Below are 24,047 nucleotides of genomic sequence, written 5' to 3' on the forward strand. Positions count from 1 at the left end.
ATTTTTTAATTCAAATATCCCCAATCCTTTTGTACTCCTAACCTTCTTCATGTCAATTTAGTTGAGCATATACAATCTTAATATCATCAGGCTATGAAGTGGCTCGCAGATACCCAGAAAATCTCCTTAATTCTGTTTTAAGAGTACAAATATACGTAGCTGTGATCCCATATGTAAGGCAGTGTGAATAACGGAAGCGTTTATATTAAATAGTACACTGTTGATTGGAAGAGCAACCTTGGCTATAGTTGATATTCGTGCTCCTCTTCCTAATCTGACCTAGCAGTTGAATGAGTGACTAATGCTATTAATGTCGTGAGGTGAACGTCAGTGAAGGCATACGTAGCTCACTTTTAATCTACGATAAAAATAATTATATGTAGGCTTTTGATTTTTGCAGTTTTTTAAAATTCCCTTTAAAAGAGTAAGGTACAGAGGTTAATTTGTCATAATGGTTAAAACACAATCATTTCAAATAAAATAAAATAAATATCAAGGAGGGCCCCTCGGAGAGCGCAGATGCCTTGTCACAATGATAATGTAAAGGAAAACAAATCCTGGATCGACCCTTTGATCCAGATCTGCTCAAAAATGTAACAGGCTCGCTTGGTTCCTTGGGCCATGCTACCCGCTACATCATGCTAAATATCTTCACGCAAACAGGTTCTTGAATTGGATCTTAATAGCATCAGACACATATTATCAAGACCTCTCTTGAGTGCGTCCTTAAATGTGCTGACAGTAGAAGTACATGTCCTGTATTATTAACAGTTAACTATTATAAAATAGTTTTTATTTGAACATCATGGTAAAACACATAAATTACTGAAAGAGGAGCAGCCATGGATCTGCAACTGTTGTTAAGCCTGTCAAACTCTTAGTTAGTTAGTTAGTTAATCAAGTCAGTTAATCTAGTGATGAGGTGAATGTCAAACTCTGACAAAGACAACATGGTGACACTTGGGTGCTCTCAATCCACAAATCAGTTTCATTTGTGATTTTTATTTCCTCACAATGTTTTTAAATGCCTGTGTTTCTGGTCTAGGAAAGACTATTTCTCGTTTCGATTCTAATTTTCTTTCTGTAAGATTCTACCATTCTTGTCAAATTATTTAGTTGTCTCACACTGGCGTGTAGCATCTATACAAATCCATTTCATTTTTTTCCAAACCACATTTTTTATCATCTTTACAGTAGGCCAAGGATCAAATCTAGGAACATAGATCTGAACATACATTTTATAAATTAAGCCCCACCCTACAATCATCATGTCGATCAATCACCCACCCACTCTCATTGTTTGTACTGCATTTAAATGTGCTGAATCCTTAAAATTAAATCAAATTTGTACTTTGTGAACTCGGAGCACATTTGTGGAATTAAATTAAATTTCTAAAACAAACAACAGAAATCCTAAAAAAAAAAGCAAGCCTACTTTCCTGCTCTGGGGTGCTGAGGCCTTGAGACATTTCCTAAGTCAGTTCTTAATGGTGCTATAGGAATGAATACAACTGAATTGAACTGTACAGAATTGAATTGGATTTAATTGAATTGAACTGTACATAACTGAACAGAATTGAACAGAAATAAATTGTACAGAATTAAACAGAATTGAATGGAATTGAACTGGGCCTCGTTTCCCGAACGCGCACTTAGCCTAAAAAGGACTTGAAATCGGTCGTAAGAGGGATCCTACGTTGCAGAGCGGTTTCCCGACGCGGCACTTAGCTTAAGTTCATCTTTCGTTGAGAAGAATTCTATGTGTGGTCAGGACCAGTAGTAACTTCACACTTAGCGATGCAATCCACCAGGGGCGTCGTTCGGCCTATTATAGAAGAAATCCAAAGGATGTTTCTGTGTATAGCACATCATGAGAATGTCATTGTTTCACCTGCCTATTCCCATCAAAATAGAAATAAAGAATATTGAGTATTTGAAAATAAAGATTATACAAAATAATATGTTATTGAACTAAGGAGATGGCTTTTCTGACTGTGTAGTTAGGCAGCAATATTAGGAAATTGACATGTCATTGAGCCGGGCTGGAAATCAATCAAGAGGGTGGCACCCGCTAGCCTATTTATATTTATTGAGGTATTGTTCTTATGTCGACACTTGTTATATTGGAACTTCATTCATGAGCCTATACATGGGTTTCTTGTATACAAACATTGAAGGCTGCGCGCGCAAATCCGCGGCAGAAAGCCATCTACCCTAATACAAATGAATACAGAAAGCCCAGTTTAAATGTATTGTTTATTACTTATTTAGCCTACCGTTCCCTATTCTGTTGCCCTGAATGCTTGCACACACCCTCAACATATTCCCAAACGTAACCTTGTACATTGTTGAGCCTTTTTCTATATTTGATTTGATTTGATATTTTTCCTGGCAAACGGATGCTTCCTCCTAGGTATACTGAACATCTTACCAACTCTGTTAGAGCAGTTCACCACACAACAACAACCTGTCATGTTGACTTCCTTCACAGCTTTCTCATCCACTTCAACGTTATCTTGCTTCTTTCTGCCGCGATATTGCGCACGCAACCAGTGATGACGTAGCCGAGAAACCCATGTATACACAAGTGAGAAAATCGACTCGTCGATGAATCGATGAACAGGCGACCTCCACCCTAAGAGATACTTAAGAACTCGTGCACGTTGTGCTCGTGCACCTGACTTTAAGATGATGTTCGGGAAACGCTCGTAAATAGAAAGTGTTACTGAGTCTACTAGGTCGCCAAAATCCACGTAGGCCGTTAAGATACGTCGTTATCGGGAAACGAGGCCCTGTATAATTAAACAGAATTAAATTGTTCATAATTGAACAGAATTGAATGGTAGTGAACTGTACAGAATTGAACAGAATTTAATGTTTTTGTATTGAACTGTACAGAATTGAACAGAATTAAATGTTACTAAATTGAAATGTACAGAATTGAACGGAATTGAATGGAATTGAACTGTACACAATTGAACAGAATTAAATGTTATTAAATTGAAAGGTACAGAATTGAACAGAATTGAATGGAATTGAACTGTACACAATTGAACAGAATTTAATGTTATCGAATTTAATTCCCTGCAGGATGAGGCAGAGGAGGAAGCAGTCCACTGTATTCCTGCTGCCCACCATCACGGAGGTGCAGGAGGGCTTGCCGCACATCTACCACATCCATTCCCTGAACGACTACATGGACACCATGCGGAGGCTCTCCCAGCCCTCCTGTTACCATGGCAGCATCAACCCCCAACCCTGCAGGACGCCATCCGCCAAAATGCCCACCCCACGCCAGGCCAAGTACCCAGAAATGATGTCATCGTCGTCGCCGCTGCCGCCACCAGCCACGACGGCATCTGCGAACCCCAGCCAGACACTGGCCCTGGTGTCGGCCAGCCCGGAGAGCATCTCCCTGACCATGGTGCCGTCTCGTACGGACAGTCGGGCCTCTTGGTGGCCGCACCAGGACCCTCTGAGCTGGCTGTTCACGCAGTCCCAGGGAGCGGCCGCGGCTGCGACTGCGTCTGACACAGTGTGTTTGGTCTGAAGGACGGGGTCTCAGAGGGTTGTGTTATCGCTCAGTGCTGAAGAGGACGAGTCTGGAGTGTGACTTTGCAAGAACTCAAGAACACTGGCTGGCTGGTGGTACTGACTTTGTGCAGTGATGAAAACTAATATCTGCTGTTTGATTGCCAGCTTTGCATACTCAAAGGGGCTTGGCTATCTAACATACATTGGATTTCTTTCAATACTTCAATTACTTCAATACTCTTCAATATTTGAAAAAGGACGTACAACACAAAGTGGAATATGGTCTTGTATAATACATTAGTTTCTTTCTATACTGACTTTAAATCGACTTGAATACTTGAATAAGGGCTGCCAAATGAGAACAGAATGAGGAGTGCTGCTTAAGTTTCGTTTTCCTCTAAGTCAGACGAACTGTTGAAAAGGCAAACAGATGTGGCTTGGCAAGTTGTCCTTGCGTCACTTAACCATTTAGTTCAGATCTAAATCTAAGTTCTGTTTCCATGAAAGTGGACAACTTCCCAAATATTAAGGATGTGTTTTTTTTATACCAAGAATGACAAGAGGGAACAGATGCACATTCTGAGAGTAATGCCGCAAACGGCTTAGAAACGCTGACGCAAAAGCACACTTGGGAATATATCACGGCTTGACCGACAGCAGAATGCACAGACAGACATGGGAGAGCAACAAATGACTTATCAGTGGAGAAAAAAAACTCAGACTGCTTGCACCTGACTGGTGTACCCCACAGCATGACAGAAAGCAGTGGGGTATTAAGGATTAAAGTTGGGGGATTCCCAGTAGTCTCTTGGTGGCCAAAGTTAGGAAGGAATTCCAGATGGGGGGAGAGAGAGAGAGAGAGAGAGAGAGAGAGTGGAATGCAAGAAATACACTTTCACTCCCGCTTGTCCAGTAAAGGCCCTCCCCCTTTCCTTTCTTCAGAGCTCCAGTCACTTCTGCACCCCGTCTCACCCCATTGCAACCCGTATCAGGAGCATGACTCATCTGGGAATTTACGCAGCCTATTCCCTGGCTCTCTCTCTCTCCCTCTCCGGTTGACGGGAATTCCAGTCAGTCACATGGCATTTTCTTCTAAGAACAAACCCACTTTCTCTCCCAGCCCCTCCCCTCTCCAAAGCATGTTTAAAAGGAGAGCATGAATCTCTGTGTCTCTCACTTCGGACTCATTGTGCAGTGCTACAAGACTACTCTCAAGAACTACTTTCCCGTTCTGTCTTCTTGTCCCGCACATTAATGACTCCTCTCATCACCATGACCTTCATGCCTAGAGCCCTGTGCATTTTTGGAGCAATGCTGGTGATCTGCCTGCAGCTCAGCAACGGTAAGTTCCTCTTGTGAATGAAAACTGACTAGAAACCGCTTATAATAGACAGATGAGAGACTGTCGCAGCTGTATGGAAGAAAATGCTGCACTCAATGTGAACTGGTAACAGTGTGGAATTTCTAGTTGTTGCTGTTTTTAAGAAACAAACTAAAGTGGGATGCATTCACTTAATGTGACATTATATTATGGTAATGTATAATATAATCAAATGTAATTTTTGCAAGTACAATTAGCAGATATTAGGTCACATGTAATGACAGCATTTTTCTTCCATAGTGCAGCAAGTGTTCTCATTGAGAATGAAAAGAGATTAGCTATTAGCATTGACACTGCAGTCCATCAGCTGACGCTAACCATCAGTGTGTCTCATTCGTTCACTCCACAGGCTCTCCTGGCATTGCCAACAGTTGCAAATGTCTAAGTGGAAATTCAATAGACTTTATTCGTCCCCTGAACAAAATTAAGGACTTCTCCATCCAGGAGAGAGAAAACCAGTGTGGAACGGAGATCATGTGAGTCAATGGCCTTCCCCTGATCCTAAATGTACATTATCAAAAACATGATCAATAAAACACTGAAGAATGGAACAAATACATGTGTATGCAATTATAGTCTCTCAAATGACTTTGACTTTTGCCACTGTATGTAAGATGTGCATATTATCAACACTTACCTTTGGGTTGTTTTTTCTATCCTGCAGACTGACAACTTACAACCAGAAGGAAATATGTCTGAATGCAGAGAAGCACCAGGGAAAAAGGCTCTATGATTGCTGGACAAAGTAAGACAATGTGACTAATTCTTGAACACCTATCTTAGGCTACATCACAACGCCTCCATTTTGTTTATGTTTACGCCTGGCGTCCATGCTATTACGTACTACTTTTTAAGCCCTGTCAACGGCGATTTTGGCAATGCTGCTAGCCCCGTTTTAGTTTGAAAACTCTGGGGTTGCGTTTCAATGTGAACGTCCAGAAAACATTACGCAGACACCCACATTCGCTTCCTGGCTGGGTGTTATCAGTGAGATGGAGCTAAAATGCTCCTCTGGACAGAGATCACTTTCATTTTAAAACGGCAGTTTAAAATAATAATGTGTCATTGTGGACATAGCCTTTGTCATATTGCAAGAGGACACTGCTTTCTTGATGCTGCTAAGTACAGGTTGCAAAAGCATCCCATGTGCTCAAGTTTGTACATCTTTCTTTCTTTCTTTTTTAGGAAAATCCTGAAAGACGAGAGCAGAAAACAAGAGTGTCTCCGCAGAGGAAGGAAGTGAGAGACAGACTGAGAGGGGACAGAAGATCAGGACAGAGGGCAGCACCTGTGGCACCTGAAGGCACAGATGGAAATCTGAAGTCAGAAAGTTCTGCACTACTCACTTCATCAGAACGATATATACCAGAACATTTCCCTGCATTGTTGGCACTGTGGTTAGCGCAGCCGCATCCTAGCGGTTAGCCTCTCCGCATCCTAAGAGGTAAACCAGGAATCTATTATTGACTGCTGCTGCGAGGAGTCTTTGTAAGTTGCTTTGAGACAAAAGCATCATCTAAATACCAGAGCTTGCACCTTTACCTTTAACAAAAGGAATGTGAACTCAAAGTATGTGGATCTCTGACTATTGTTTAAGTACCACCCATGATCTTTCTGGGTTTTTTAGCACCTTACTTGTATCAGTGGAACTGCAGGACCTCAGCTCCACGAGGAATACAAGGCCTTCCCAAGACACAAACGAATGTATCTGAAGCCATTTTGTTTTTTTTTAAGTTATATCAAGTTCAATGATTATTGTGTATTTGTTGTTCTTAATTGTTCTTTGATAATATTTGCTAAATATTGTTTGCATATGCTATTTGGAATTCTATTTAATTAACATTATACTACTGTTACAAGAAGTCCTGTTATGTTTTTTCTAAATAAATTATAATTTGCAGAACACATGTAAATGTCTCTGTTTTATAGGTATTTGTCCTGAGTATAATGATATCCAATCAAGTAAGACCATAGCACGGAAGAAGTAGTCGTTGATCCGAAAACTACTTATGGGAGACATTTAAGACAACCAGTTGTATCTCTGATAAACACATCAACTATAATGACTCAGGTTGACCAAAGCAATTTTGAACTTCTATCACTATTCAATGACTATTCAGCAGACATAAATCTAGAAAAGCTAACACCTAATTAGTGCACCTACAGACAGAGACAAAGAGAGAGAGAGAGAGAGAGAGATTGAGAGAGCGAGAGAGGGAGAGAAAGAGAGAGAGCGAGAGAGAGAGGTGGGCGGGGGACACCCCATAGAAGAGCAGAGCCACAGTGAGCCTCATGTCATGAAGTGACTGCTTGTCTTCAGTGCTTGGTCAAGCAGGCACTAGAGTGACAATAGCTTACTGTCTGGAGACAATTCATTGAAACTGCCGACTAGGCAGACTCCTGAGACACAATTTCTACCATAGTTCTATAATGACACATCCATCATAGATTTCAAATGTCATGGTGCGTGGGCGCAATAAATGCGAACCCTTGTCAATTTGTACACAAATTATGTCTTGAGCTAATGTGTGGTATCATGTCAAAGTGGGAATCAATGTCACCATTGCAGTGTGGATTTCAGCTTTCAATTATTCTCCGTGTGGGTCTCCTAAGGGTTGAAGACCACGGATGGAGGGAAACATAGAGGATGTTGGGAGTCACTCTAATGAGGTGATGTTTGCACTCCATCCTTCTTTGCAAAGTGGTCATGACACAAATGGCATGATATGAACTGACACGATATCTGACATGAGATTGGCTTTTAAACATGCATTGACACTTTCAAACTTTCATCGAGTCCTACAAAAATATGTCTCTTAGTCCCACTCTGATTCAACAGTACCTGCCATTCTTCCCTTCCTCCCTCTCTCCTTCTCTCCCTCCACCTCTCTCATTACCTAAACAAGGGCAAAGGGCTTTATTTTTATTTATTTTCCCAGCCCAGGCTAATTCCAGTCTGCCCACTGATTCAAATCCCTTTACAGACGTGTTAAGGCTGATAATTCTTGCAATCCAATTTACCCTGTGAGCGTCAGCACTGAACAGACAACAGACAGGAAGGCACCCTCCCTGTTATTACATCACCACTGAAGAATTAAGCAATATAGCGCGAGTGGGAGTGGGGTAGGTAAGGGATAATCCCACGGGTGGTGTTCGGCCGTAGCCACCCAGGCCGCAGGCCGAGTGGCGTAGGCAACAACACCTGTGGGATTATCCCTTACCTACCCCACTCCCACGAGTGCTATATTGCTTTTATAAAACAATTCTACCGTCAACAAATTAACATTTCAACACAAAGTTATTGATTAAAAATGATTTATTCGCCATTGTTTCTCCGCAACAAAAAATAGTTCCATTGTCAACGTCTTGGTTTGGAATTGTAAGAATTTTGAATTAACGGTTATCATCCACGCAAATTTTTCATCGCGGAGTGATTTATTATTAGCTGTGAAAAGTCCCGTAGCTGTTGGTATGTTGACGGATAACCTATAGCATGAAACGTCTCTCGTCCAATCAGAAACAGCTAAATTACGCGATAGAACCCAATTGTTTTATAAACTGTAATCCAATCACATCAAAGCAAACTTTATTTATACGCCACATTTCATACCAGGAGGTAACACACTGGAAGGAAGGGGAAAAAAAGGGGGGGGGGGGTTGGGGGGTGTTACAAACCCTTCAGTGCCAGAAGACCTCAGGGAACTACTTAGTGTGTACCTGGGGAGCATGTAGTAGCAGTATATTCAGGTGTATGACTATGGAGTGATTTATAGACTAGTAAAATAATCTAAAAATCTATTCTGAAACTAACAGGTAACCAGTGCAATGATTGTAGGACTGGTGTGATGCGGGCCCTCTATCTTGTTTGGGTGAGAACTCATGTAGAAACTGTATAAACTTCTACAAAAAAACTTTACAACAGAAACTGAAGAAACTGTAATTTTCGATACTCTACAACATGCTGCATGAAAACCAACAAAAGAGACTTTACTTGTTAGCAGTGACAAATCATTGATCCCAATAACAAATTTTCAACAAACTTATCATTTCCTGACCGATAGAGGTGCTACCCAGACACGTTTACATTTTTTATTTGCTTTGTCAGGCCTACTTTTGTCAGTGACGCTTCTTGTCTACACCCGTTTATGATGTTAAGGATTACTGTGTTAACAACACTTGGGCAATGTCGTTTTTGCCTTGACAAGGATAAGAAATGGAGATTTGGTTCACTAATATTCAGGAAAATGAAAAAAATAAAACTAAACAAAACAAAAACACAAAACAGATTAGTCACCAGTGGTTTCATGCAAGAACATGCCATACTTCAAAGCCTCAGTCTTCAACTCTGAGGCTGGTCAGGCAGACTCAGTTCGGCTCTAGAGTTGGGCTATGTAATGGAGTACAACGGGACAAACCACTGCTAAATAGAATGTTCTCAAAAGAATCAATGCCAGTTTCTAAAAATGTCATTGCATTTGTAAACGTTAGTCAGGGCTTGCCAGTGTTCACATGAACGTTGCTAAGCACTGCTATCGTTGCTATGCCCCTGTATACACGTCTCGAGCTGTTTCATGCTCGCCATGTTAGAACTCCAGAGGAAAAAAGCCTCAAGCTGACCCTGAAGTGGAAATATTTACTCCCCTCAGGGCCTTGAGTGGACAGAGAGAAAGACCTTGGGGACATGTCACGTTATCGTGTCAACATTCCCATAGTCTTTAATGGAACTGGAAAGGCATGGCCCAAGTTGCTGCAATACTTTGGAAAGTTTACAAAAAGCTGTACCTAGCGTCACTCCCAAAACCTCTCCGCTTGCGATGTTCAAGTCTCCCTCCTGCCCCGTATCTACACTTACACTGATACCTTGTATAAGTCTTGGCCTCCACTGCATTACAGTCAGTTTATTTTTTGCTAGAGGCTTCACTGAAGGGTTGTGAAAGTGTACCTACATTTTTGTCATTTAGCAGATGCTTTTGTCCAAAGTACCTGCATTTGGAGCTGTGATCACACAGACATAGAACCAGCTTGTGCCTTCACCTTTGCCCATGCTGTTGCACAATCCATTTGAGTTGCATGCATAATTTAGTGTCCCGTCATGGACAGCCCCCATGTATTAATTCTCTGTTATGGCCGACCTATTTGTATGTCTGTGTAAAGCACCTTAAATTTTCTGTTCTTATCTACTCGCTATGGATGGGGGGAAATTAGTTTGCCTTGCCTAGCCATGGTCTTCTTGGGCCATAGAGAGCCTGTTCCCCTGTCTCAGAGTGTCTTGGTGAACAAGCAGTTAAGACAGAAGCTGTGGTATTTGCATGCTGTTTGCAAAAGAGGGCTGTCACATGGCTTAGGAGGAGCTCTCATTCTTGCAGTGCTTGAATAGACTGGGCAGTTCTCGTTTTTTTGTGCAGTGTCCTGCTAACAGCAAGAACCTCTCAAAGAAATAAAACACAACCTCACATGTGTCATTTGGACTACATTACAATGGAAGTTACAGTCAAAATGCTCCGTCTCCTGATTCTGGTGGTGGTTGCTGGTAAATTGCCTTTCATGTAGTGGATTTGTTTTAGCATTATTCAGTAATGTATACGGACAAACTGGGGGATTCAGACTTTGCTGAGAGAGTGGCACCTCATCTACGCACTTTTCTTGCGAAAAATAATCTCTGTCTCTCTCTATCTCTCTTTCTTTTTCTGTATCGGCCTATAGAATCACGTATGTCACCCTCCGGGGCTGGGCACTCTTGCAGTTGCTTGCAGAAAGCCCCCACTTTACCCTGGATGAGGATTAAAGACTTCAACATTACTGAGGGACATGATTTATGCGGAACTGAGATCATGTAAGTCTAGTCACTGCAGACTCACAAGATTTACCTCAGATGTGCATTAACTACCCACATATATCATATTGCTTAGTCTATTTAATCGATCATTTCAGAGTTCGAATGGCATCTCGAAAACTGGTTTGTATTGATCCTGATCAAACCTTGGGTAAACGCTTACAAAACTGCTGGAAAAGGTAAGTAGTACTTGTTTTGCTCTTTACTTTGATACTTTGAAGCAGTAAGACTATATCATTTGTCATGTATAAACATGGACAACTCTGTTCTGTCAAGTTAGAAATGAAATTGGATCAATATGAAAATATTTTCTATAACTTCGAGCACTCAGATTTAGTGTTATCTAGTGTTGTTTTGTTGTTTATTAATCTCCTAGTTATGTTTTGTTTTGTTTTCTTCCAGGATTAGCCAAAAGCAGAAACTAAAACCCAGGTGCCTTTATAAACCCACAAGGAAAGAAGTTTTAACTGGTGAAGATGACAGAGATGGGAAGGGAGGGGGAAAAAAACACACACACTGAAAACGTAAATCAACATAGTACAACTTGTAGCACCCAGTTAGGGGAAAACAACAGCATCTTTGCTGAATGTGCTGTCTTTTAAACCAAGATTATTATAATTTTTTATTCATATAGGAGTCAATGGTGACAGATACCTGCTTTGCTATTTCTTAATGGTTTATATGAAATACAGCACAGTTTCAGTTTACAGTTTAAAAAATATATCCAGAGCAATATTACTATTACAATATTGTTTTTAACCAAAATAAATGTACTGTGAAAAAACAGTTTGTGTTATTGTCTCTGTGACCATCCTGCTGTTGTTATTTGTCACTAGAGAGAAACAACCATGTAAAAACACATGCGATTACCAATAACAGACCGTATATCAGTCAGTGTCTGCTGATACAACATGTCATATACCGCTATCCGTAATAGGCATGACACCTTTAAATTATTTTCTTAGACCCAAAATGCCATAATGTGACACTTATCGACATCCATGATGACTGATAACAAAGAATGGAATCTGCAATCTGGGCTCACATCTTTATGACAAGGTTATGCCAGTCTTGTGAAAGATTGGTTAAGTGAAGTAGCTCTAGGGGCTGTGCTAATCTGATGACCATTCATTCTCATCAATGAAATGGCTGCATGGAATCCACCATGATATTTTTAATAACAACAAATCTATATGTCTATCTCTCTATGAAATCTTTGGCACTGGTAGACTGTGATACGCCAGGTGAACAGCATATGACACAGTCATAAGGGAATAGTGCGTAGGTGGAAACATCAGAAATTACAACATTCCTTTGTGCCTTCTGACTATTTCACCACCAACCCAAGCAGGCTCGGAATGCATGAGAAGAAAGGAGAAACACTTCATGTAAAAAGAATCATCATCAATCAAGATGTTTTTTTTGAGTTCATCCTACCAGTGCAACTAAACAGTAGACAATGAAACAGTGAACCGAAAGTATGTGTAGATGTTTAACAAATCTATGTACAGTACTGTGCAAAAGTTTTAGGCAGGTGTGAAAAAATGCTGTAAACTAAGAATGCTTTCAAAAATGGAAGTGTTAACAGTTTATTTTCATCAATTCTTCATAAATTAACAAAATGCAGTGAAGGAACAGAAGAAAATTCTAAATTAAATCAATATTTGGTGTGACCACCCTTTGCCTTCAAAATAGCATCAATTCTTCCAGATACACTTGCGCAGTTTTTGAAGGAACACGGCTGGTAAATTGTTCCAAACATCTTAGAGAACTAACCACAGATCTTCTGTGGATGTAGGCTTCCTAAAATTCTTCTGTCTCTTCATGTAAACCCAGACAGACTCGATGATGTAGAGATTAGGGCTCTGTGGGGGTCATACCATCACTTGCAGGACTTTCTGTTCTTCTTTAAGCTGAAGATAGTTGTTAATGACATTGGCTGTATGTTTGGGGTTATGTTCCTGCTGCAGAATACATTTGGTGCCAATCATACGCCTCCCTGATGGTATTGCATGATGGATTAGTATCTGCCTGTATTTCTCAGCATTGAGGACACCATTCATCCTGACCAAATCTCTAACTCCACTTGCAGAAATGCAGCCCCAAACTGGAAAGGAACCTCTACCATGCTTCACTGTTGCCTGCAGACTCTCATTATTGTACCTCTCTCCAGCCTCCAGCGAACAAACTGCCTTCTTCTACAGCCAAATATTTCTTCAGAGCACCTTCTGCCATGTTTCTGCATCCTAGTTTCTATGTTTACGTGCTTAGTTCAGTCACTTGGCCTTGTTTCATTGTCGGGGTAGAGCTTTTTGGCTGCAACTCTTCCATGAAGACCACTTCTGGCCAGACTTCCCCGGACAGTAATGGTCTGTACCTGGGTACCACTGGTTTCTGCCAGTTCTGAGCTGATGCCACTGCTTGAAATCTTCCGATTTCGAAGGTAAATAAGCTTGATGTGTTTTTCATCAGCTGCATTAAGTTTCCTTGGCTGAACACTGCGTCTACGATCCTCAACGTCTTCTTCAAAAGAGCTGGAACTGCACATTTTGAAACCCCTGTCTGCTTTGAAATCTTTGTGTGTGAGAGACCCTGCTGATGCAGTATAACTACGTTGTGTCTTGTTGCTGTGCTCAGTCTTACCATGTAAATGGATAAAAAATAAACATTTATTGTTTACATTTTTCAAAGCATTCTTAGTTCATAGCATTTTTTCACACCTGCCAAAAACTTTTGCACAGTACTGTATATCTACAAAGTTCAAAATCAGCAAAGACATCCATTTGGAACTATTTAAACATGCAGAGTTTGTCTTTAAAAGTGTCAGGGAATCATGTGTCCTCACTGCTCATTCCTATGTAATGTTCAGTTTCACCACCAACTCACCATTTCACCATATAATTATTCATCCCTGACCCTCTCCACCGCTCTCTTGAGCCAAGCACTTCCAAACACAAACAGGAACTCTCTGGATCTCACACACAGCACATAAAAAAAACAGTAAATGTGGACATGGATAAATGCCCGCAAGCACAAATGGCAAAGACCACCCCACGAACCTCATTCGTCCTTGCTCCTTTCACTTGCGTTAAGGCTACACTGCAAAAAATAAAATTCTTGGTAAGCTTTTTTGTCTATTTTCAAGTGAAAAAATCTACCCGCTCTTATTATAAGGCATGTAGAACCTGATAATGTAATAATCTCCTGATAACGTAATAACCCTGATAATGTAATAAAAAATCCCTCATAAGTCCCTAAAAGATGTAATAAAACCTGATAATGTAATAATATCCCAATAATGTAATAAAGTGCATTTCCCAATAATTTTGAGAAACCTGATAATGTAATAATTACCTGATATTGTAATAACTTTGGTTGGTGCTGTAGCATCAGGTCTCCAGTTTCAGAGGTCCAAGCAGTGAAGCTGTCCAGAGACCTGCTGCTTCACTATTAGCAGATACAGTATATATTTTATATGATTGCGCATGCACAATTTTTACAATGGTGAAAGGGATATTCAGTGGTAATCAACTAATAGAGAAAAAATAAGAACATTTTGGTATGTTATAGACCGGCAGCTAATGGGCACATAGAACATTGAGTTTCTAAGTCCTCATTGATCATCAATAGCTGACATTTCGCTATTTGATTTATATCAAATTCTCTTTTGATTTTGTGTGGCAATGTCCCTTAAAAATTACACTATATACTGCAAAACATCATGCAACATGCATTTCCTCTACTTTCCCTTGACTTTGCACATGCCAAGGCAGTTTGAATGGATCCTCTGTTGGCTTGTCCTTTCAGTGGTAAACACAATGGCTAAAGACATCAAGACTCATCCTTTCCATTTTCCACCTTCCATTACTCATATCCAACAGATCAAGTTATTGCCTCATTTGCACTTATTTTGTGGTTGTAGCGCCATTCCTACTGCGTGGCATTGTGTGCAGAGGCAACTTAACAGACAACCGTTAATCCCGCCCACATTGAAAATCGTGTTGTGCCAGACCCTTGTACAGCTTCTTGCTGTACAGGTTTGGCTTGCGAGGCTAAAGGCCTATACCATTGGGATCAAAATATGAGCAAAACAATAGTGGGTGGTTGTCTACACAGCATCACAACTTGGTCTGAATAACTGGTGTCCCAACATTTCAGCACTGACCAAAGTTTTTACAATATCAGGAATTTATTACATTATCAGGTTCTGCAAAATTGAGGCTAACCTGATAATGTAATAACTTCCAATTAATGTAACATTTTATTACATTATTGGTATGGCGATTGTTACATTATTGGGAAATGCACTTTATTACATTATTGGGATATTATTACATTATCAGGTTTTATTACATCTTTTAGGGACTTATGAGGGATTTTTTATTACATTATCAGGGTTATTACGTTATCAGGAAATTATTACATTATCAGGTTCTACAAGGCATAATCGCCCAAAAAGCAAAACTATATTTAGCTAGAAAGGCTTGTTTTAAGACAACACATCTTGGAAATCTTGTATAGACAAAAAATCTTGAAAAAGTCTTATTTCAAGCTTATTTCAAAATAAAACAAGTTTTTTCAATCAAGTAAGATTTGTCAAATGTGATCCATCTTGTTTCAAGAACAAAAACAAGAGCAACATATGCTTGTTTTGAGAATAGATTGACTTTACTAAAATCTTTCAGTCTTTACAAGGTAATCAGCATCTGCGCAATGCGCCATTTTTGTATAGATTTTTTTTTTTTTGCACTGATGAAGGTCTGAGGACCGAAACGTTTGCAATGCACCCCACTTGGTAGCACTTTATTTTATTTTTGTTTAAGTTGATGGATTTAACACCTTTCCTGCATCGGCAACTTGGTGTGCGAGTTCTCTTCCTCATCCAGTGTTCTGTATACAGATTCCAATATCTAACCATGTACCAAAAATTATAATGACTGATTCTGTGTAAACACACATTCAAAGGTCAAAGGTCAAAACATTCCAAGCAAAGAATCCATTTTGTATGCAGATTCCAAAATCTAACTATGTACTAAAGATTATAAAATGACTGAGTCAGTGTAACACACATTCAAAGGTCAAAGGTTCTTTCCCATTTTTAATGTATTTAATCATCCAGTTAACATTGTTATTTTTACAGTCAAAAAAAGGTGAATTATCAATATTCAGAATCAACATTATCCTAGCTCTAGGCCTTGTTTTTTCCACAGTCAAATAAAAAAATGTGCATTATCAATAAGATATTCAGAATCAACATTGCTCAACAGTTCAACAGTTAGCTCAACAGTTCTTAAACGTTTTTGAATAAATGCCCCCTTGGCCTCATCATAAGCCTTCCAACGCCCCCTTGACCTCATCATAAGCCTCCCAATGCCCCCCTAGTTTTAAAAAGTAAAATAGACTAATGCCCCCCAATGGCAAGCACTGCCCCTTATCAACTGAATCTGGGGGGGGGGGGGGGGGGGGGGGGCTGAACACTACCCTAGCCCAAGTCAGAGATCAAATATTCTAGTCAAGTATGTAATGTGCTAATGTATCAGAGAGATCATACTTAACTGGAATGTACTTGTTATTTTTAAATAATAATAAAGTGTATAATCAAGAAGGTTACCAGCATCAACGAAAACATTGCCCTGAGCTTGGTTGGGAACTTCTATTTCATAACTCAAATATGTGTCACTCCAAGAAAGAATGAGTTCTAAAATAAAAACACATAGAGTACTTAGACCAAGGATACAGGAAAAAAGACAAGTAAAACCAGTATTGAGGCTTACCTATGATGAACTTGGAAAAGCTAGTGAGCAATCATTAACAATAGTTCATAGAGGCATCATTATAAAACTAGGTGAAAACTAGATTCTCTTTAGTTCCTAATTAGATACTCAGTTCTGATAATGAAAAGTTACTTTTATATAATAATTAAAAGGTAAAAAGTGGGTGTTTTATGTCTATGAGGACATATAGACATTTAGTAAGGGGAGGATGTAGCCCTATGGGAAATTAAGTTGGATTCTGAAGTTATTATATTTTTATGGTTGTTGATTATAATGTTAAAATTGTGCATCTAATGTGTTCATGTTTAAAATTGTATTTTGTTTAAATGTTTAAGAAACCAATGAGCTTCAAGGGTGAGAGGTCAAGGGCGAGGGGATAAAGACGACGGTTGGGAGAGTGAACGAGAGAGTTGGAAACGGAGCTTCAAGATTGAGAGGATAATTATCATACTGACGGGATAAAGTTAATTTAATAGAGGAACGAATAGTGACTCATTATTAACATACCGACGGGATATCGTATAGAGTAATAGAGCAACGGCTAGTTACTCATTATTAAACATATATAGATATCTCCAAGTGTTGTGCTGCGTTTGTATGACGGAACTCGGACAGATTTGTGAAAGCTGCAAAGGAAGCTACAGCAACAGCTACGGCAGCTAAAGAGTAGCACAAAGTTTGGAAGACTGTTGGAGAGACTGGCCAACCCGGGCAGTCATTCACACAACGGTTCCCGTATCGTCAGTGCCCGACTAGGCTGTGGACTGGCGCAACCATAGACATGTATAGGTAGACACCGCCTCCACTGCTTCTCGGTGAAACGCGTCGCCGCCATTTTGGGAAAGGAGCTCTCTGCCGTCAGAGGTCTGTCAGACGTGTCAAACAAGCGCAAGTTGCCAGGAGCTGCGGTTTTTCTGGATAAAAATCACGATAACCTTTTACATTTCGCAACCAATTTCATGGAGTATTCAAAGGTTTATGCTCTACGTGAAGTGTGTGAAAAAGATTTGCCTCTACGTTACTTTGAATCTCGCTAGTCAAATCGCCAGTCATACATGTGCATGGGTCTATGATAAACGCTCACTTTTCTTTCAAAACTCGTGCATTTTGAAAATACTGAGAAGATCTATAAACTATCGAAATAGTGCTTCTTTAGTTACTAGTATTGACCATCATTAAGAGAAAGAGCATACATCAAATAGTGAGAAACTGGCAGTCAGTGTGTTTTTCATAGTTTAATAGTTCCTTTTCAAGTATGTGCATTAAGAAACCTTGAACAGTGCAATTGGCAATACACAGTTATTTCACAAATCAACATTAGGCTACAAAAAAAATCTATATATTTCTATAGCAGTAAAAATATACACATCTCAATATATACATAGCCTACACATCTCAATAGTTGAACTGTAATATAAATAACATAGCATATATATATAATACAATATAATATAATGACTCAGTATAATGTGCAATGGAATAACATATGATGTATATAATATGTGATACAATATAATATATTTTAAGTATAAGTATATATTCATATTATTATATATATATATATATATATATATATATATATATATATATATATATATATATACAGTACTGTGCAAAAGTTTTAGGCAGGTGTGAAAAAATGCTATGAACTAAGAATGCTTTGAAAAATGTAAACAATAAATGTTTATTTTGTATCCATTTACATGGTAAGACTGAGCACAGCAACAAGACACAACGTAGTTATACTGCATCAGCAGGGTCTCTCCCAGACAAAGATTTCAAAGCAGACAGGGGTTTCAAAATGTGCAGTTCAAGCTCTTTTGAAGAAGACGTTGAGGATCGTACACGCAGTGGTCAGCCAAGGAAACTTAATGCAGCTGATGAAAAACACATCAAGCTTATTTACCTTCGAAATCGGAAGATTTCAAGCAGTGGCATCAGCTCAGAACTGGCAGAAACCAGTGGTACCCAGGTACAGACATTTACTGTCCAGGGAAGTCTGGCCAGAAGTGGTCTTCATGGAAGAGTTGCAGCCAAAAAGCTCTACCCCGACAAGGAAACAAGGCCAAGTGACTGAACTACGCACGAAAACATAGAAACTGGGGTGCAGAAACATGGCAGAAGGTGCTCTGGACTGATGAGTCATAATTAGAAATATTTGGCTGTAGAAGAAGGCAGTTTGTTCGCCGAAGGGCTGGAGAGAGGTACAATAATGAGAGTCTGCAGGCAACAGTGAAGCATGGTGGAGGTTCCTTTCCAGTTTGGGGCTGCATTTCTGCAAGTGGAGTTGGAAATTTGGTCAGGATGAATGGTGTCCTCAATGCTGAGAAATACAGGCAGATACTAATCCATCATGAAATACCATCAGGGAGGCGTATGATTGGCACCAAATGTATTCTGCAGCAGGAACATAACCCCAAACATACAGCCAATGTCATTAACAACTATCGTCAGCTTAAAGAAGAACAGAAAGTCCTGCAAGTGATGGTATGACCCCCACAGCGCCCTGATCTCTACATCATCGAGTCTGTCTGGGTTTACATGAAGAGACAGAATAATTTTAGGAAGCCTACATCCACAGAAGATCTGTGGTTAGTTCTCCAAGATGTTTGGAACAATTTACCAGCCGAGTTCCTTCAAAAACTGTGCGCAAGTGTATCTGGAAGAATTGATGCTATTTTGAAGGCAAAGGGTGGTCACACCAAATATTGATTTAATTTAGAATTTTTTTCTGTTCCTTCACTGCATTTTGTTAATTTATGAAGAATTGATGAAAATAAACTGTTAACACTTCCATTTTTGAAAGCATTCTTAGTTTACAGCATTTTTTCACACCTGCCTAAAACTTTTGCACAGTACTGTATATATATATATATATATATATGTACATTTGTACAATTTGACACAATATACAATCATGCTCTTAACATTTTCAGATCTATGCAGTGCAATTGACACAATATATAATTGTGAAATAACTGTGTATTGCCAATTGCACTGTTCAAGGTTTCTTAATGCACATACTTGAAAAGGAATTAAACTATGAAAAACACACTGACTGCCAGTTTCTCACTATTTGATGTATGCTCTTTCTCTTAATGATGGTCAATACTAGTAACTAAAGAAGCACTATTTCGATAGTTTATAGATCTTCTCAGTATTTTCAAAATGCACGAGTTTTGAAAGAAAAGTGAGCGTTTATCATAGACCCATGCACATGTATGACTGGCGATTTGACTAGCGAGATTCAAAGTAACGTAGAGGCAAATCTTTTTCACACACTTCACGTAGAGCATAAACCTTTGAATACTCCATGAAATTGGTTGCGAAATGTAAAAGGTTATCGTGATTTTTATCCAGAAAAACCGCAGCTCCTGGCAACTTGCGCTTGTTTGACACGTCTGACAGACCTCTGACGGCAGAGAGCTCCTTTCCCAAAATGGCGGCGACGCGTTTCGCCGAGGCAACGGGCTGAAGCAGTGGAGGCGGTGTCTATCTATACATGTCTATGGGCGCAACGGCTTCTTCACTCCCCCTCGCCAACACAGTGAGGACGACAGTTAAGAGATGAGTTTGTTTGGCGCTTTGGCGAAGTAGCCATTGTGTTTAAGGCTCCTCCGCTCCCCAGCTTCAAATCAGTACTGCACCGTTACTCTAAAAGTTGGTTGGGTACCCCTCATTACTGTGTATATTTTAGTTCGTTAACTGCCGGCTTAGATATTATAGGTTGTACAGTTTTATTGAATGTGTGTATGCTAACCGGAGGCTGTGTTTGGGTAGATGCTAATAGCATGCTAAGCGTTGCAAATGTGTTGCTAAATGTTAAATGCCATCTGAGGTAAGTGACTGGACGCAGTCAAACGAAAATAAGTGTGTTATAGTCTCTGTATTTGTAAAGTTATAATCTTTTCTAATTCCTATTTAAAGTAAATTGTTAAATGTATTTCATTGTGGTCTTGGTTTATCTCAGTAACTTACTGGTTGGGGAATTGATAGTAGTAGCTTACTAGGTGAGGTTTAAAAGTATTGTGCTTACAAAAGTTAACCTAAGTGGGAGTGATGGAGATAAATATATTTGGTATTGGTCTATTTAGTGGAAGTTATAACGTGCCTAAATATAGTAGTAGTAAATGTAATAGTGTTAGCAGGGTGCTTAAAACTTTAACCTAGTATTAATTATATAGTCTACAGCATCCTCTCTGTGGCCCACCAACCTGTGGTCTGTAGTTGGCTTTGTGATTAGACATGGCTGTCACCTGCCACTGTATGCGTTTGCCAGTGCAAGTGTTGCCTGTGGCAGTGTGTACTGTCGGTCAGTGCGAAGTCCTGGCATACTGTCCCTTTATCTGTGTAGTGTATTTGAACTGAAAAGGCCTAATTGTGTTGTAGCCACAATAAAAATGTTAAATTGTAACTCCTCGACTTTTGTGATTTATTGGTGTATATGTGTATTAAACTTTCTGTGTTCAATGGATTGATCCCCGATATACATCTCTTTCTCTGCCTTGTTAACATTGTCTGTGCCACCTAAAAAAAATGCTTTGATGGTCAAGTTTTTATCAAGTTCAAAAGTTAACTGCTTTTGTTTTCAGAGTGAGGTCAGGAAATGGGTTGTTTACTTGGCTCTTGCTCTCGCTCGCTCTCACCCTCCCTCTGGTGTGCTGCCCAAATGCTTGGGTGTTGTGTGATGCACAACAGTCCACAATGTTTGGCTTAATTTTCAGTTTACTGCAACAGTTTTCAGAGTGAGGTCAGGAAATGCAGATGTTTAATGAATGGTGGAAAAACAAACTTGTCTGGTCTTATATCTAGAGTAATAAACTAATTGTAGGTCACAAAAGGGGAATATTTTAAGATGGCAATGCTTAATTCTAGAATTTTAGCAATCCTAATATTAGTACATTTATCTCAAATTCAGTTTATACGGCTAAGACTTCATCCTAAATTTAAGCGCAATACTCTTAAAATAAGATAAATACAATGCCTTAAAAGGCTAAATGTAAGCAGTATAATCTTGTTTTAAGAACTATTTTGATTATTTTGAGTCAATAAGAACTGTCAAAATAAGTTTCCAAGTCTTATTTTGGAATTATTTCATCTAAAAACAAGATTAAATTAGATTCGATTATTCATCTTATTTTAAGAATTCTTACCAAGACAAATTTGCCTTGTTCCATTGGCAGATTTTTTTGCCTTGATTCAAGCAAATAGGGCTTGTTTTAATCTTTTACGTCTTATTTTTGAAAGGCCATTTTTTGCAGTGTACAGCATTCACATAATTCTAGACCCAATGACCAGCCCGAAATATGTCAGCTGAAATTAGTAATGGTATCCATTCTTATTAGACTGGAAGTTAAGAATAATGTCTCTTCCATTTGTTTTTGAACCTTTGACATTTACGGCCAGTGCCTCACTTTTGTTTTGGGCTATGCATTAGTGGTTGCTCTTATTGGCAGCGGTTCAACATTCCTATTTTTTTTTGCTTATTTGAGTCCCATCCTTAGACCCCCTAAAATAAATACTGCCAACCAGCATGCCACTGCACGCAACACATTGAAGTATACACAAAACTTGAATAGTAGTTTGGACTCTTTTGTGCTGTTCTTTTGAACTCATTTTGCAGACTGTGGATAAGGGTGGGTGAACCTTTTTTAGAGAAAGACAGAAAGCTCATAAAGACTGATGAAGTTCACAAAGGAACTGAGCTCTCTCTCTCTCTTTCTCTCACTCACACACACACGCACACACACACACACACACACAGTCTCGCGCTCCTGCTGCATGCGTGAGTATGTCTGTGTCTGTGTGTGTGTGTCTGTGTGTGTGTGCTTGTGTGTGTGTGTGTGTCTGTGTGTTGGCACCGGTCTTAGAGAGTTGTAGAGCTGTATGAAAGCCCTTTTACGTGTTTGCAGTTCCACCAGTGCGAGGGATGTGTATGCAGAAGTTTGAGGTAACATGACATTGAAAGACATTATCCTTTACAGCATATTTGTGAAAGACTACTAAAGTATTTATAAACACCAAAAGACGCAAGACAAGGAAAGCCTCAACATACTGGATATGGATTGTACTCCAGAATCCATTTGTTTTAAACTACGATCATGACATATGACGTATAAATGTATCATTAATAAATAATCGGGTCAGTGGAACTGAATAGTAGACAGTGAAAAATGACTACACTTGTACAGACTTGCCAGGTAGTCACTAGTCATTTCATGTGGATGAACATTACATACAATGGCATTACAGTAAGCTCAAGTACTAGTCGGAAAACTGACAAATGTATCATTAGGAAGTCTGTGACGGCTCCTCTAAACAACCCTTCAGCTGATCAGAGAAGAAGACTAAGATGAGCACTGGGGTGGGCCAAGATTCCTTGGCTTTTGCTTAAACTCGTAATCAAACATGGAGTCATCTCTTCCTGCCCAGCTGTTTGCTTCAAAAACCTCCAACAGCTACTAAGTGTGTACACTGAATTAGGTCATTAGCAGCTGTCCTAAGTCGATCATGTTTAGTCTAGTTTGTTTGGTGGGAAAGGAAATCAATGACCACTAATTCAAAGTGAATTATATGAGATCAACATTTTTTTATTAGCTTATTATGTTCATCTGTTAGTGTTTCCTTTGATTTCTGCAAACATAATACATAAGCTACTGCACATGTAGGCTATAGCCATGATGATGATCATGCCAAGCCAAATAGCTAATAACTCTGTGAACATAGATTAAAGGTCATGGCACAAAACTGATTTGATTTTCAACATCAATTGTAGAAATGTGTTGCATTAACAAACTTCACAAAAAAAAATAGATGTGCACCGGATTTATGGATTCTTGCAAAAGGCTAACAGCCTGTATTGCAAAAGGCTAACAGCCCATTTAAAGTGACTGTTATATAGGCCTATAACATGTTGATTCGTCAGACCCACAAACCTGTTGACCACCTTATCCATACAGATATTTACAGCTCTCTCTTTCGATCAAAAGTAGCGCAAGTTTCGAGGTGCTCCTCACACATGGTGGCATTCAAAACGTTTTTAATGGTGTAAGGCAGGGGTATTCAATTAAGATTCAAAGAGGTCCAGTTAGAGATAAAAGTCCTCAAGCAGAGATCCGGAACATCATAATGTCTAATATATGTGCCATATACAGCTGCGGAAAAAATTAAGAGACCACTTCAAAATTATCAGTTTCTCTGGTTTTACTATTTATTGGTATGTGTTAAAGTAAAATGTACATTTTTGTTTTATTCTATAACCTACTGGCAACATTCCTACCAAATTTCAAATAAAAATATTGTCATTTAGATCATTTATTTGCAGAAAAATGACAATTGGTCAAAATAGCAAAAAAGATGCAGTGTCTTCAGATCTCGAATAATGCAAAGAAAACAAGCTCATATTCATTTTTAAACTACACAATACTAATGCTTTAACTTAGGAAGAGTTCAGAAATCAATATTTGGTGGAATAACCTTGATTTAAAATCACAACTTTCATGTGTCTTGGCATGCTCTCCACCAG

General features: G+C 39.2%; 1 protein-coding gene and 1 long non-coding RNA gene across 2 annotated transcripts; both read left to right on the forward strand.

Moving 5' to 3' along the window:
* The first annotated feature begins 4,726 nt into the window (after window positions 1–4,726).
* cxcl18b (chemokine (C-X-C motif) ligand 18b) lies at window positions 4,727–6,772 on the forward strand. Its single transcript, XM_080837854.1, has 4 exons — window positions 4,727–4,876; window positions 5,265–5,391; window positions 5,580–5,660; window positions 6,101–6,772. Exons 1-4 carry the CDS (start codon window positions 4,789–4,791, stop codon window positions 6,156–6,158), a joined length of 354 nt encoding a protein of 117 aa, XP_080693980.1. The 5' UTR covers window positions 4,727–4,788; the 3' UTR covers window positions 6,159–6,772.
* Window positions 6,773–10,303: 3,531 nt separating this feature from the next.
* Window positions 10,304–11,523, forward strand: LOC308369184. Its single transcript, XR_013968746.1, has 4 exons — window positions 10,304–10,445; window positions 10,619–10,748; window positions 10,847–10,927; window positions 11,151–11,523. It is a non-coding gene; the product is annotated as an uncharacterized lncRNA (long non-coding RNA).
* Window positions 11,524–24,047: the final 12,524 nt, after the last annotated feature.

This window comes from Sprattus sprattus (genome assembly GCF_963457725.1).
Source record: "Sprattus sprattus genome assembly, chromosome: 1".
Taxonomy (NCBI): domain Eukaryota; kingdom Metazoa; phylum Chordata; class Actinopteri; order Clupeiformes; family Clupeidae; genus Sprattus; species Sprattus sprattus.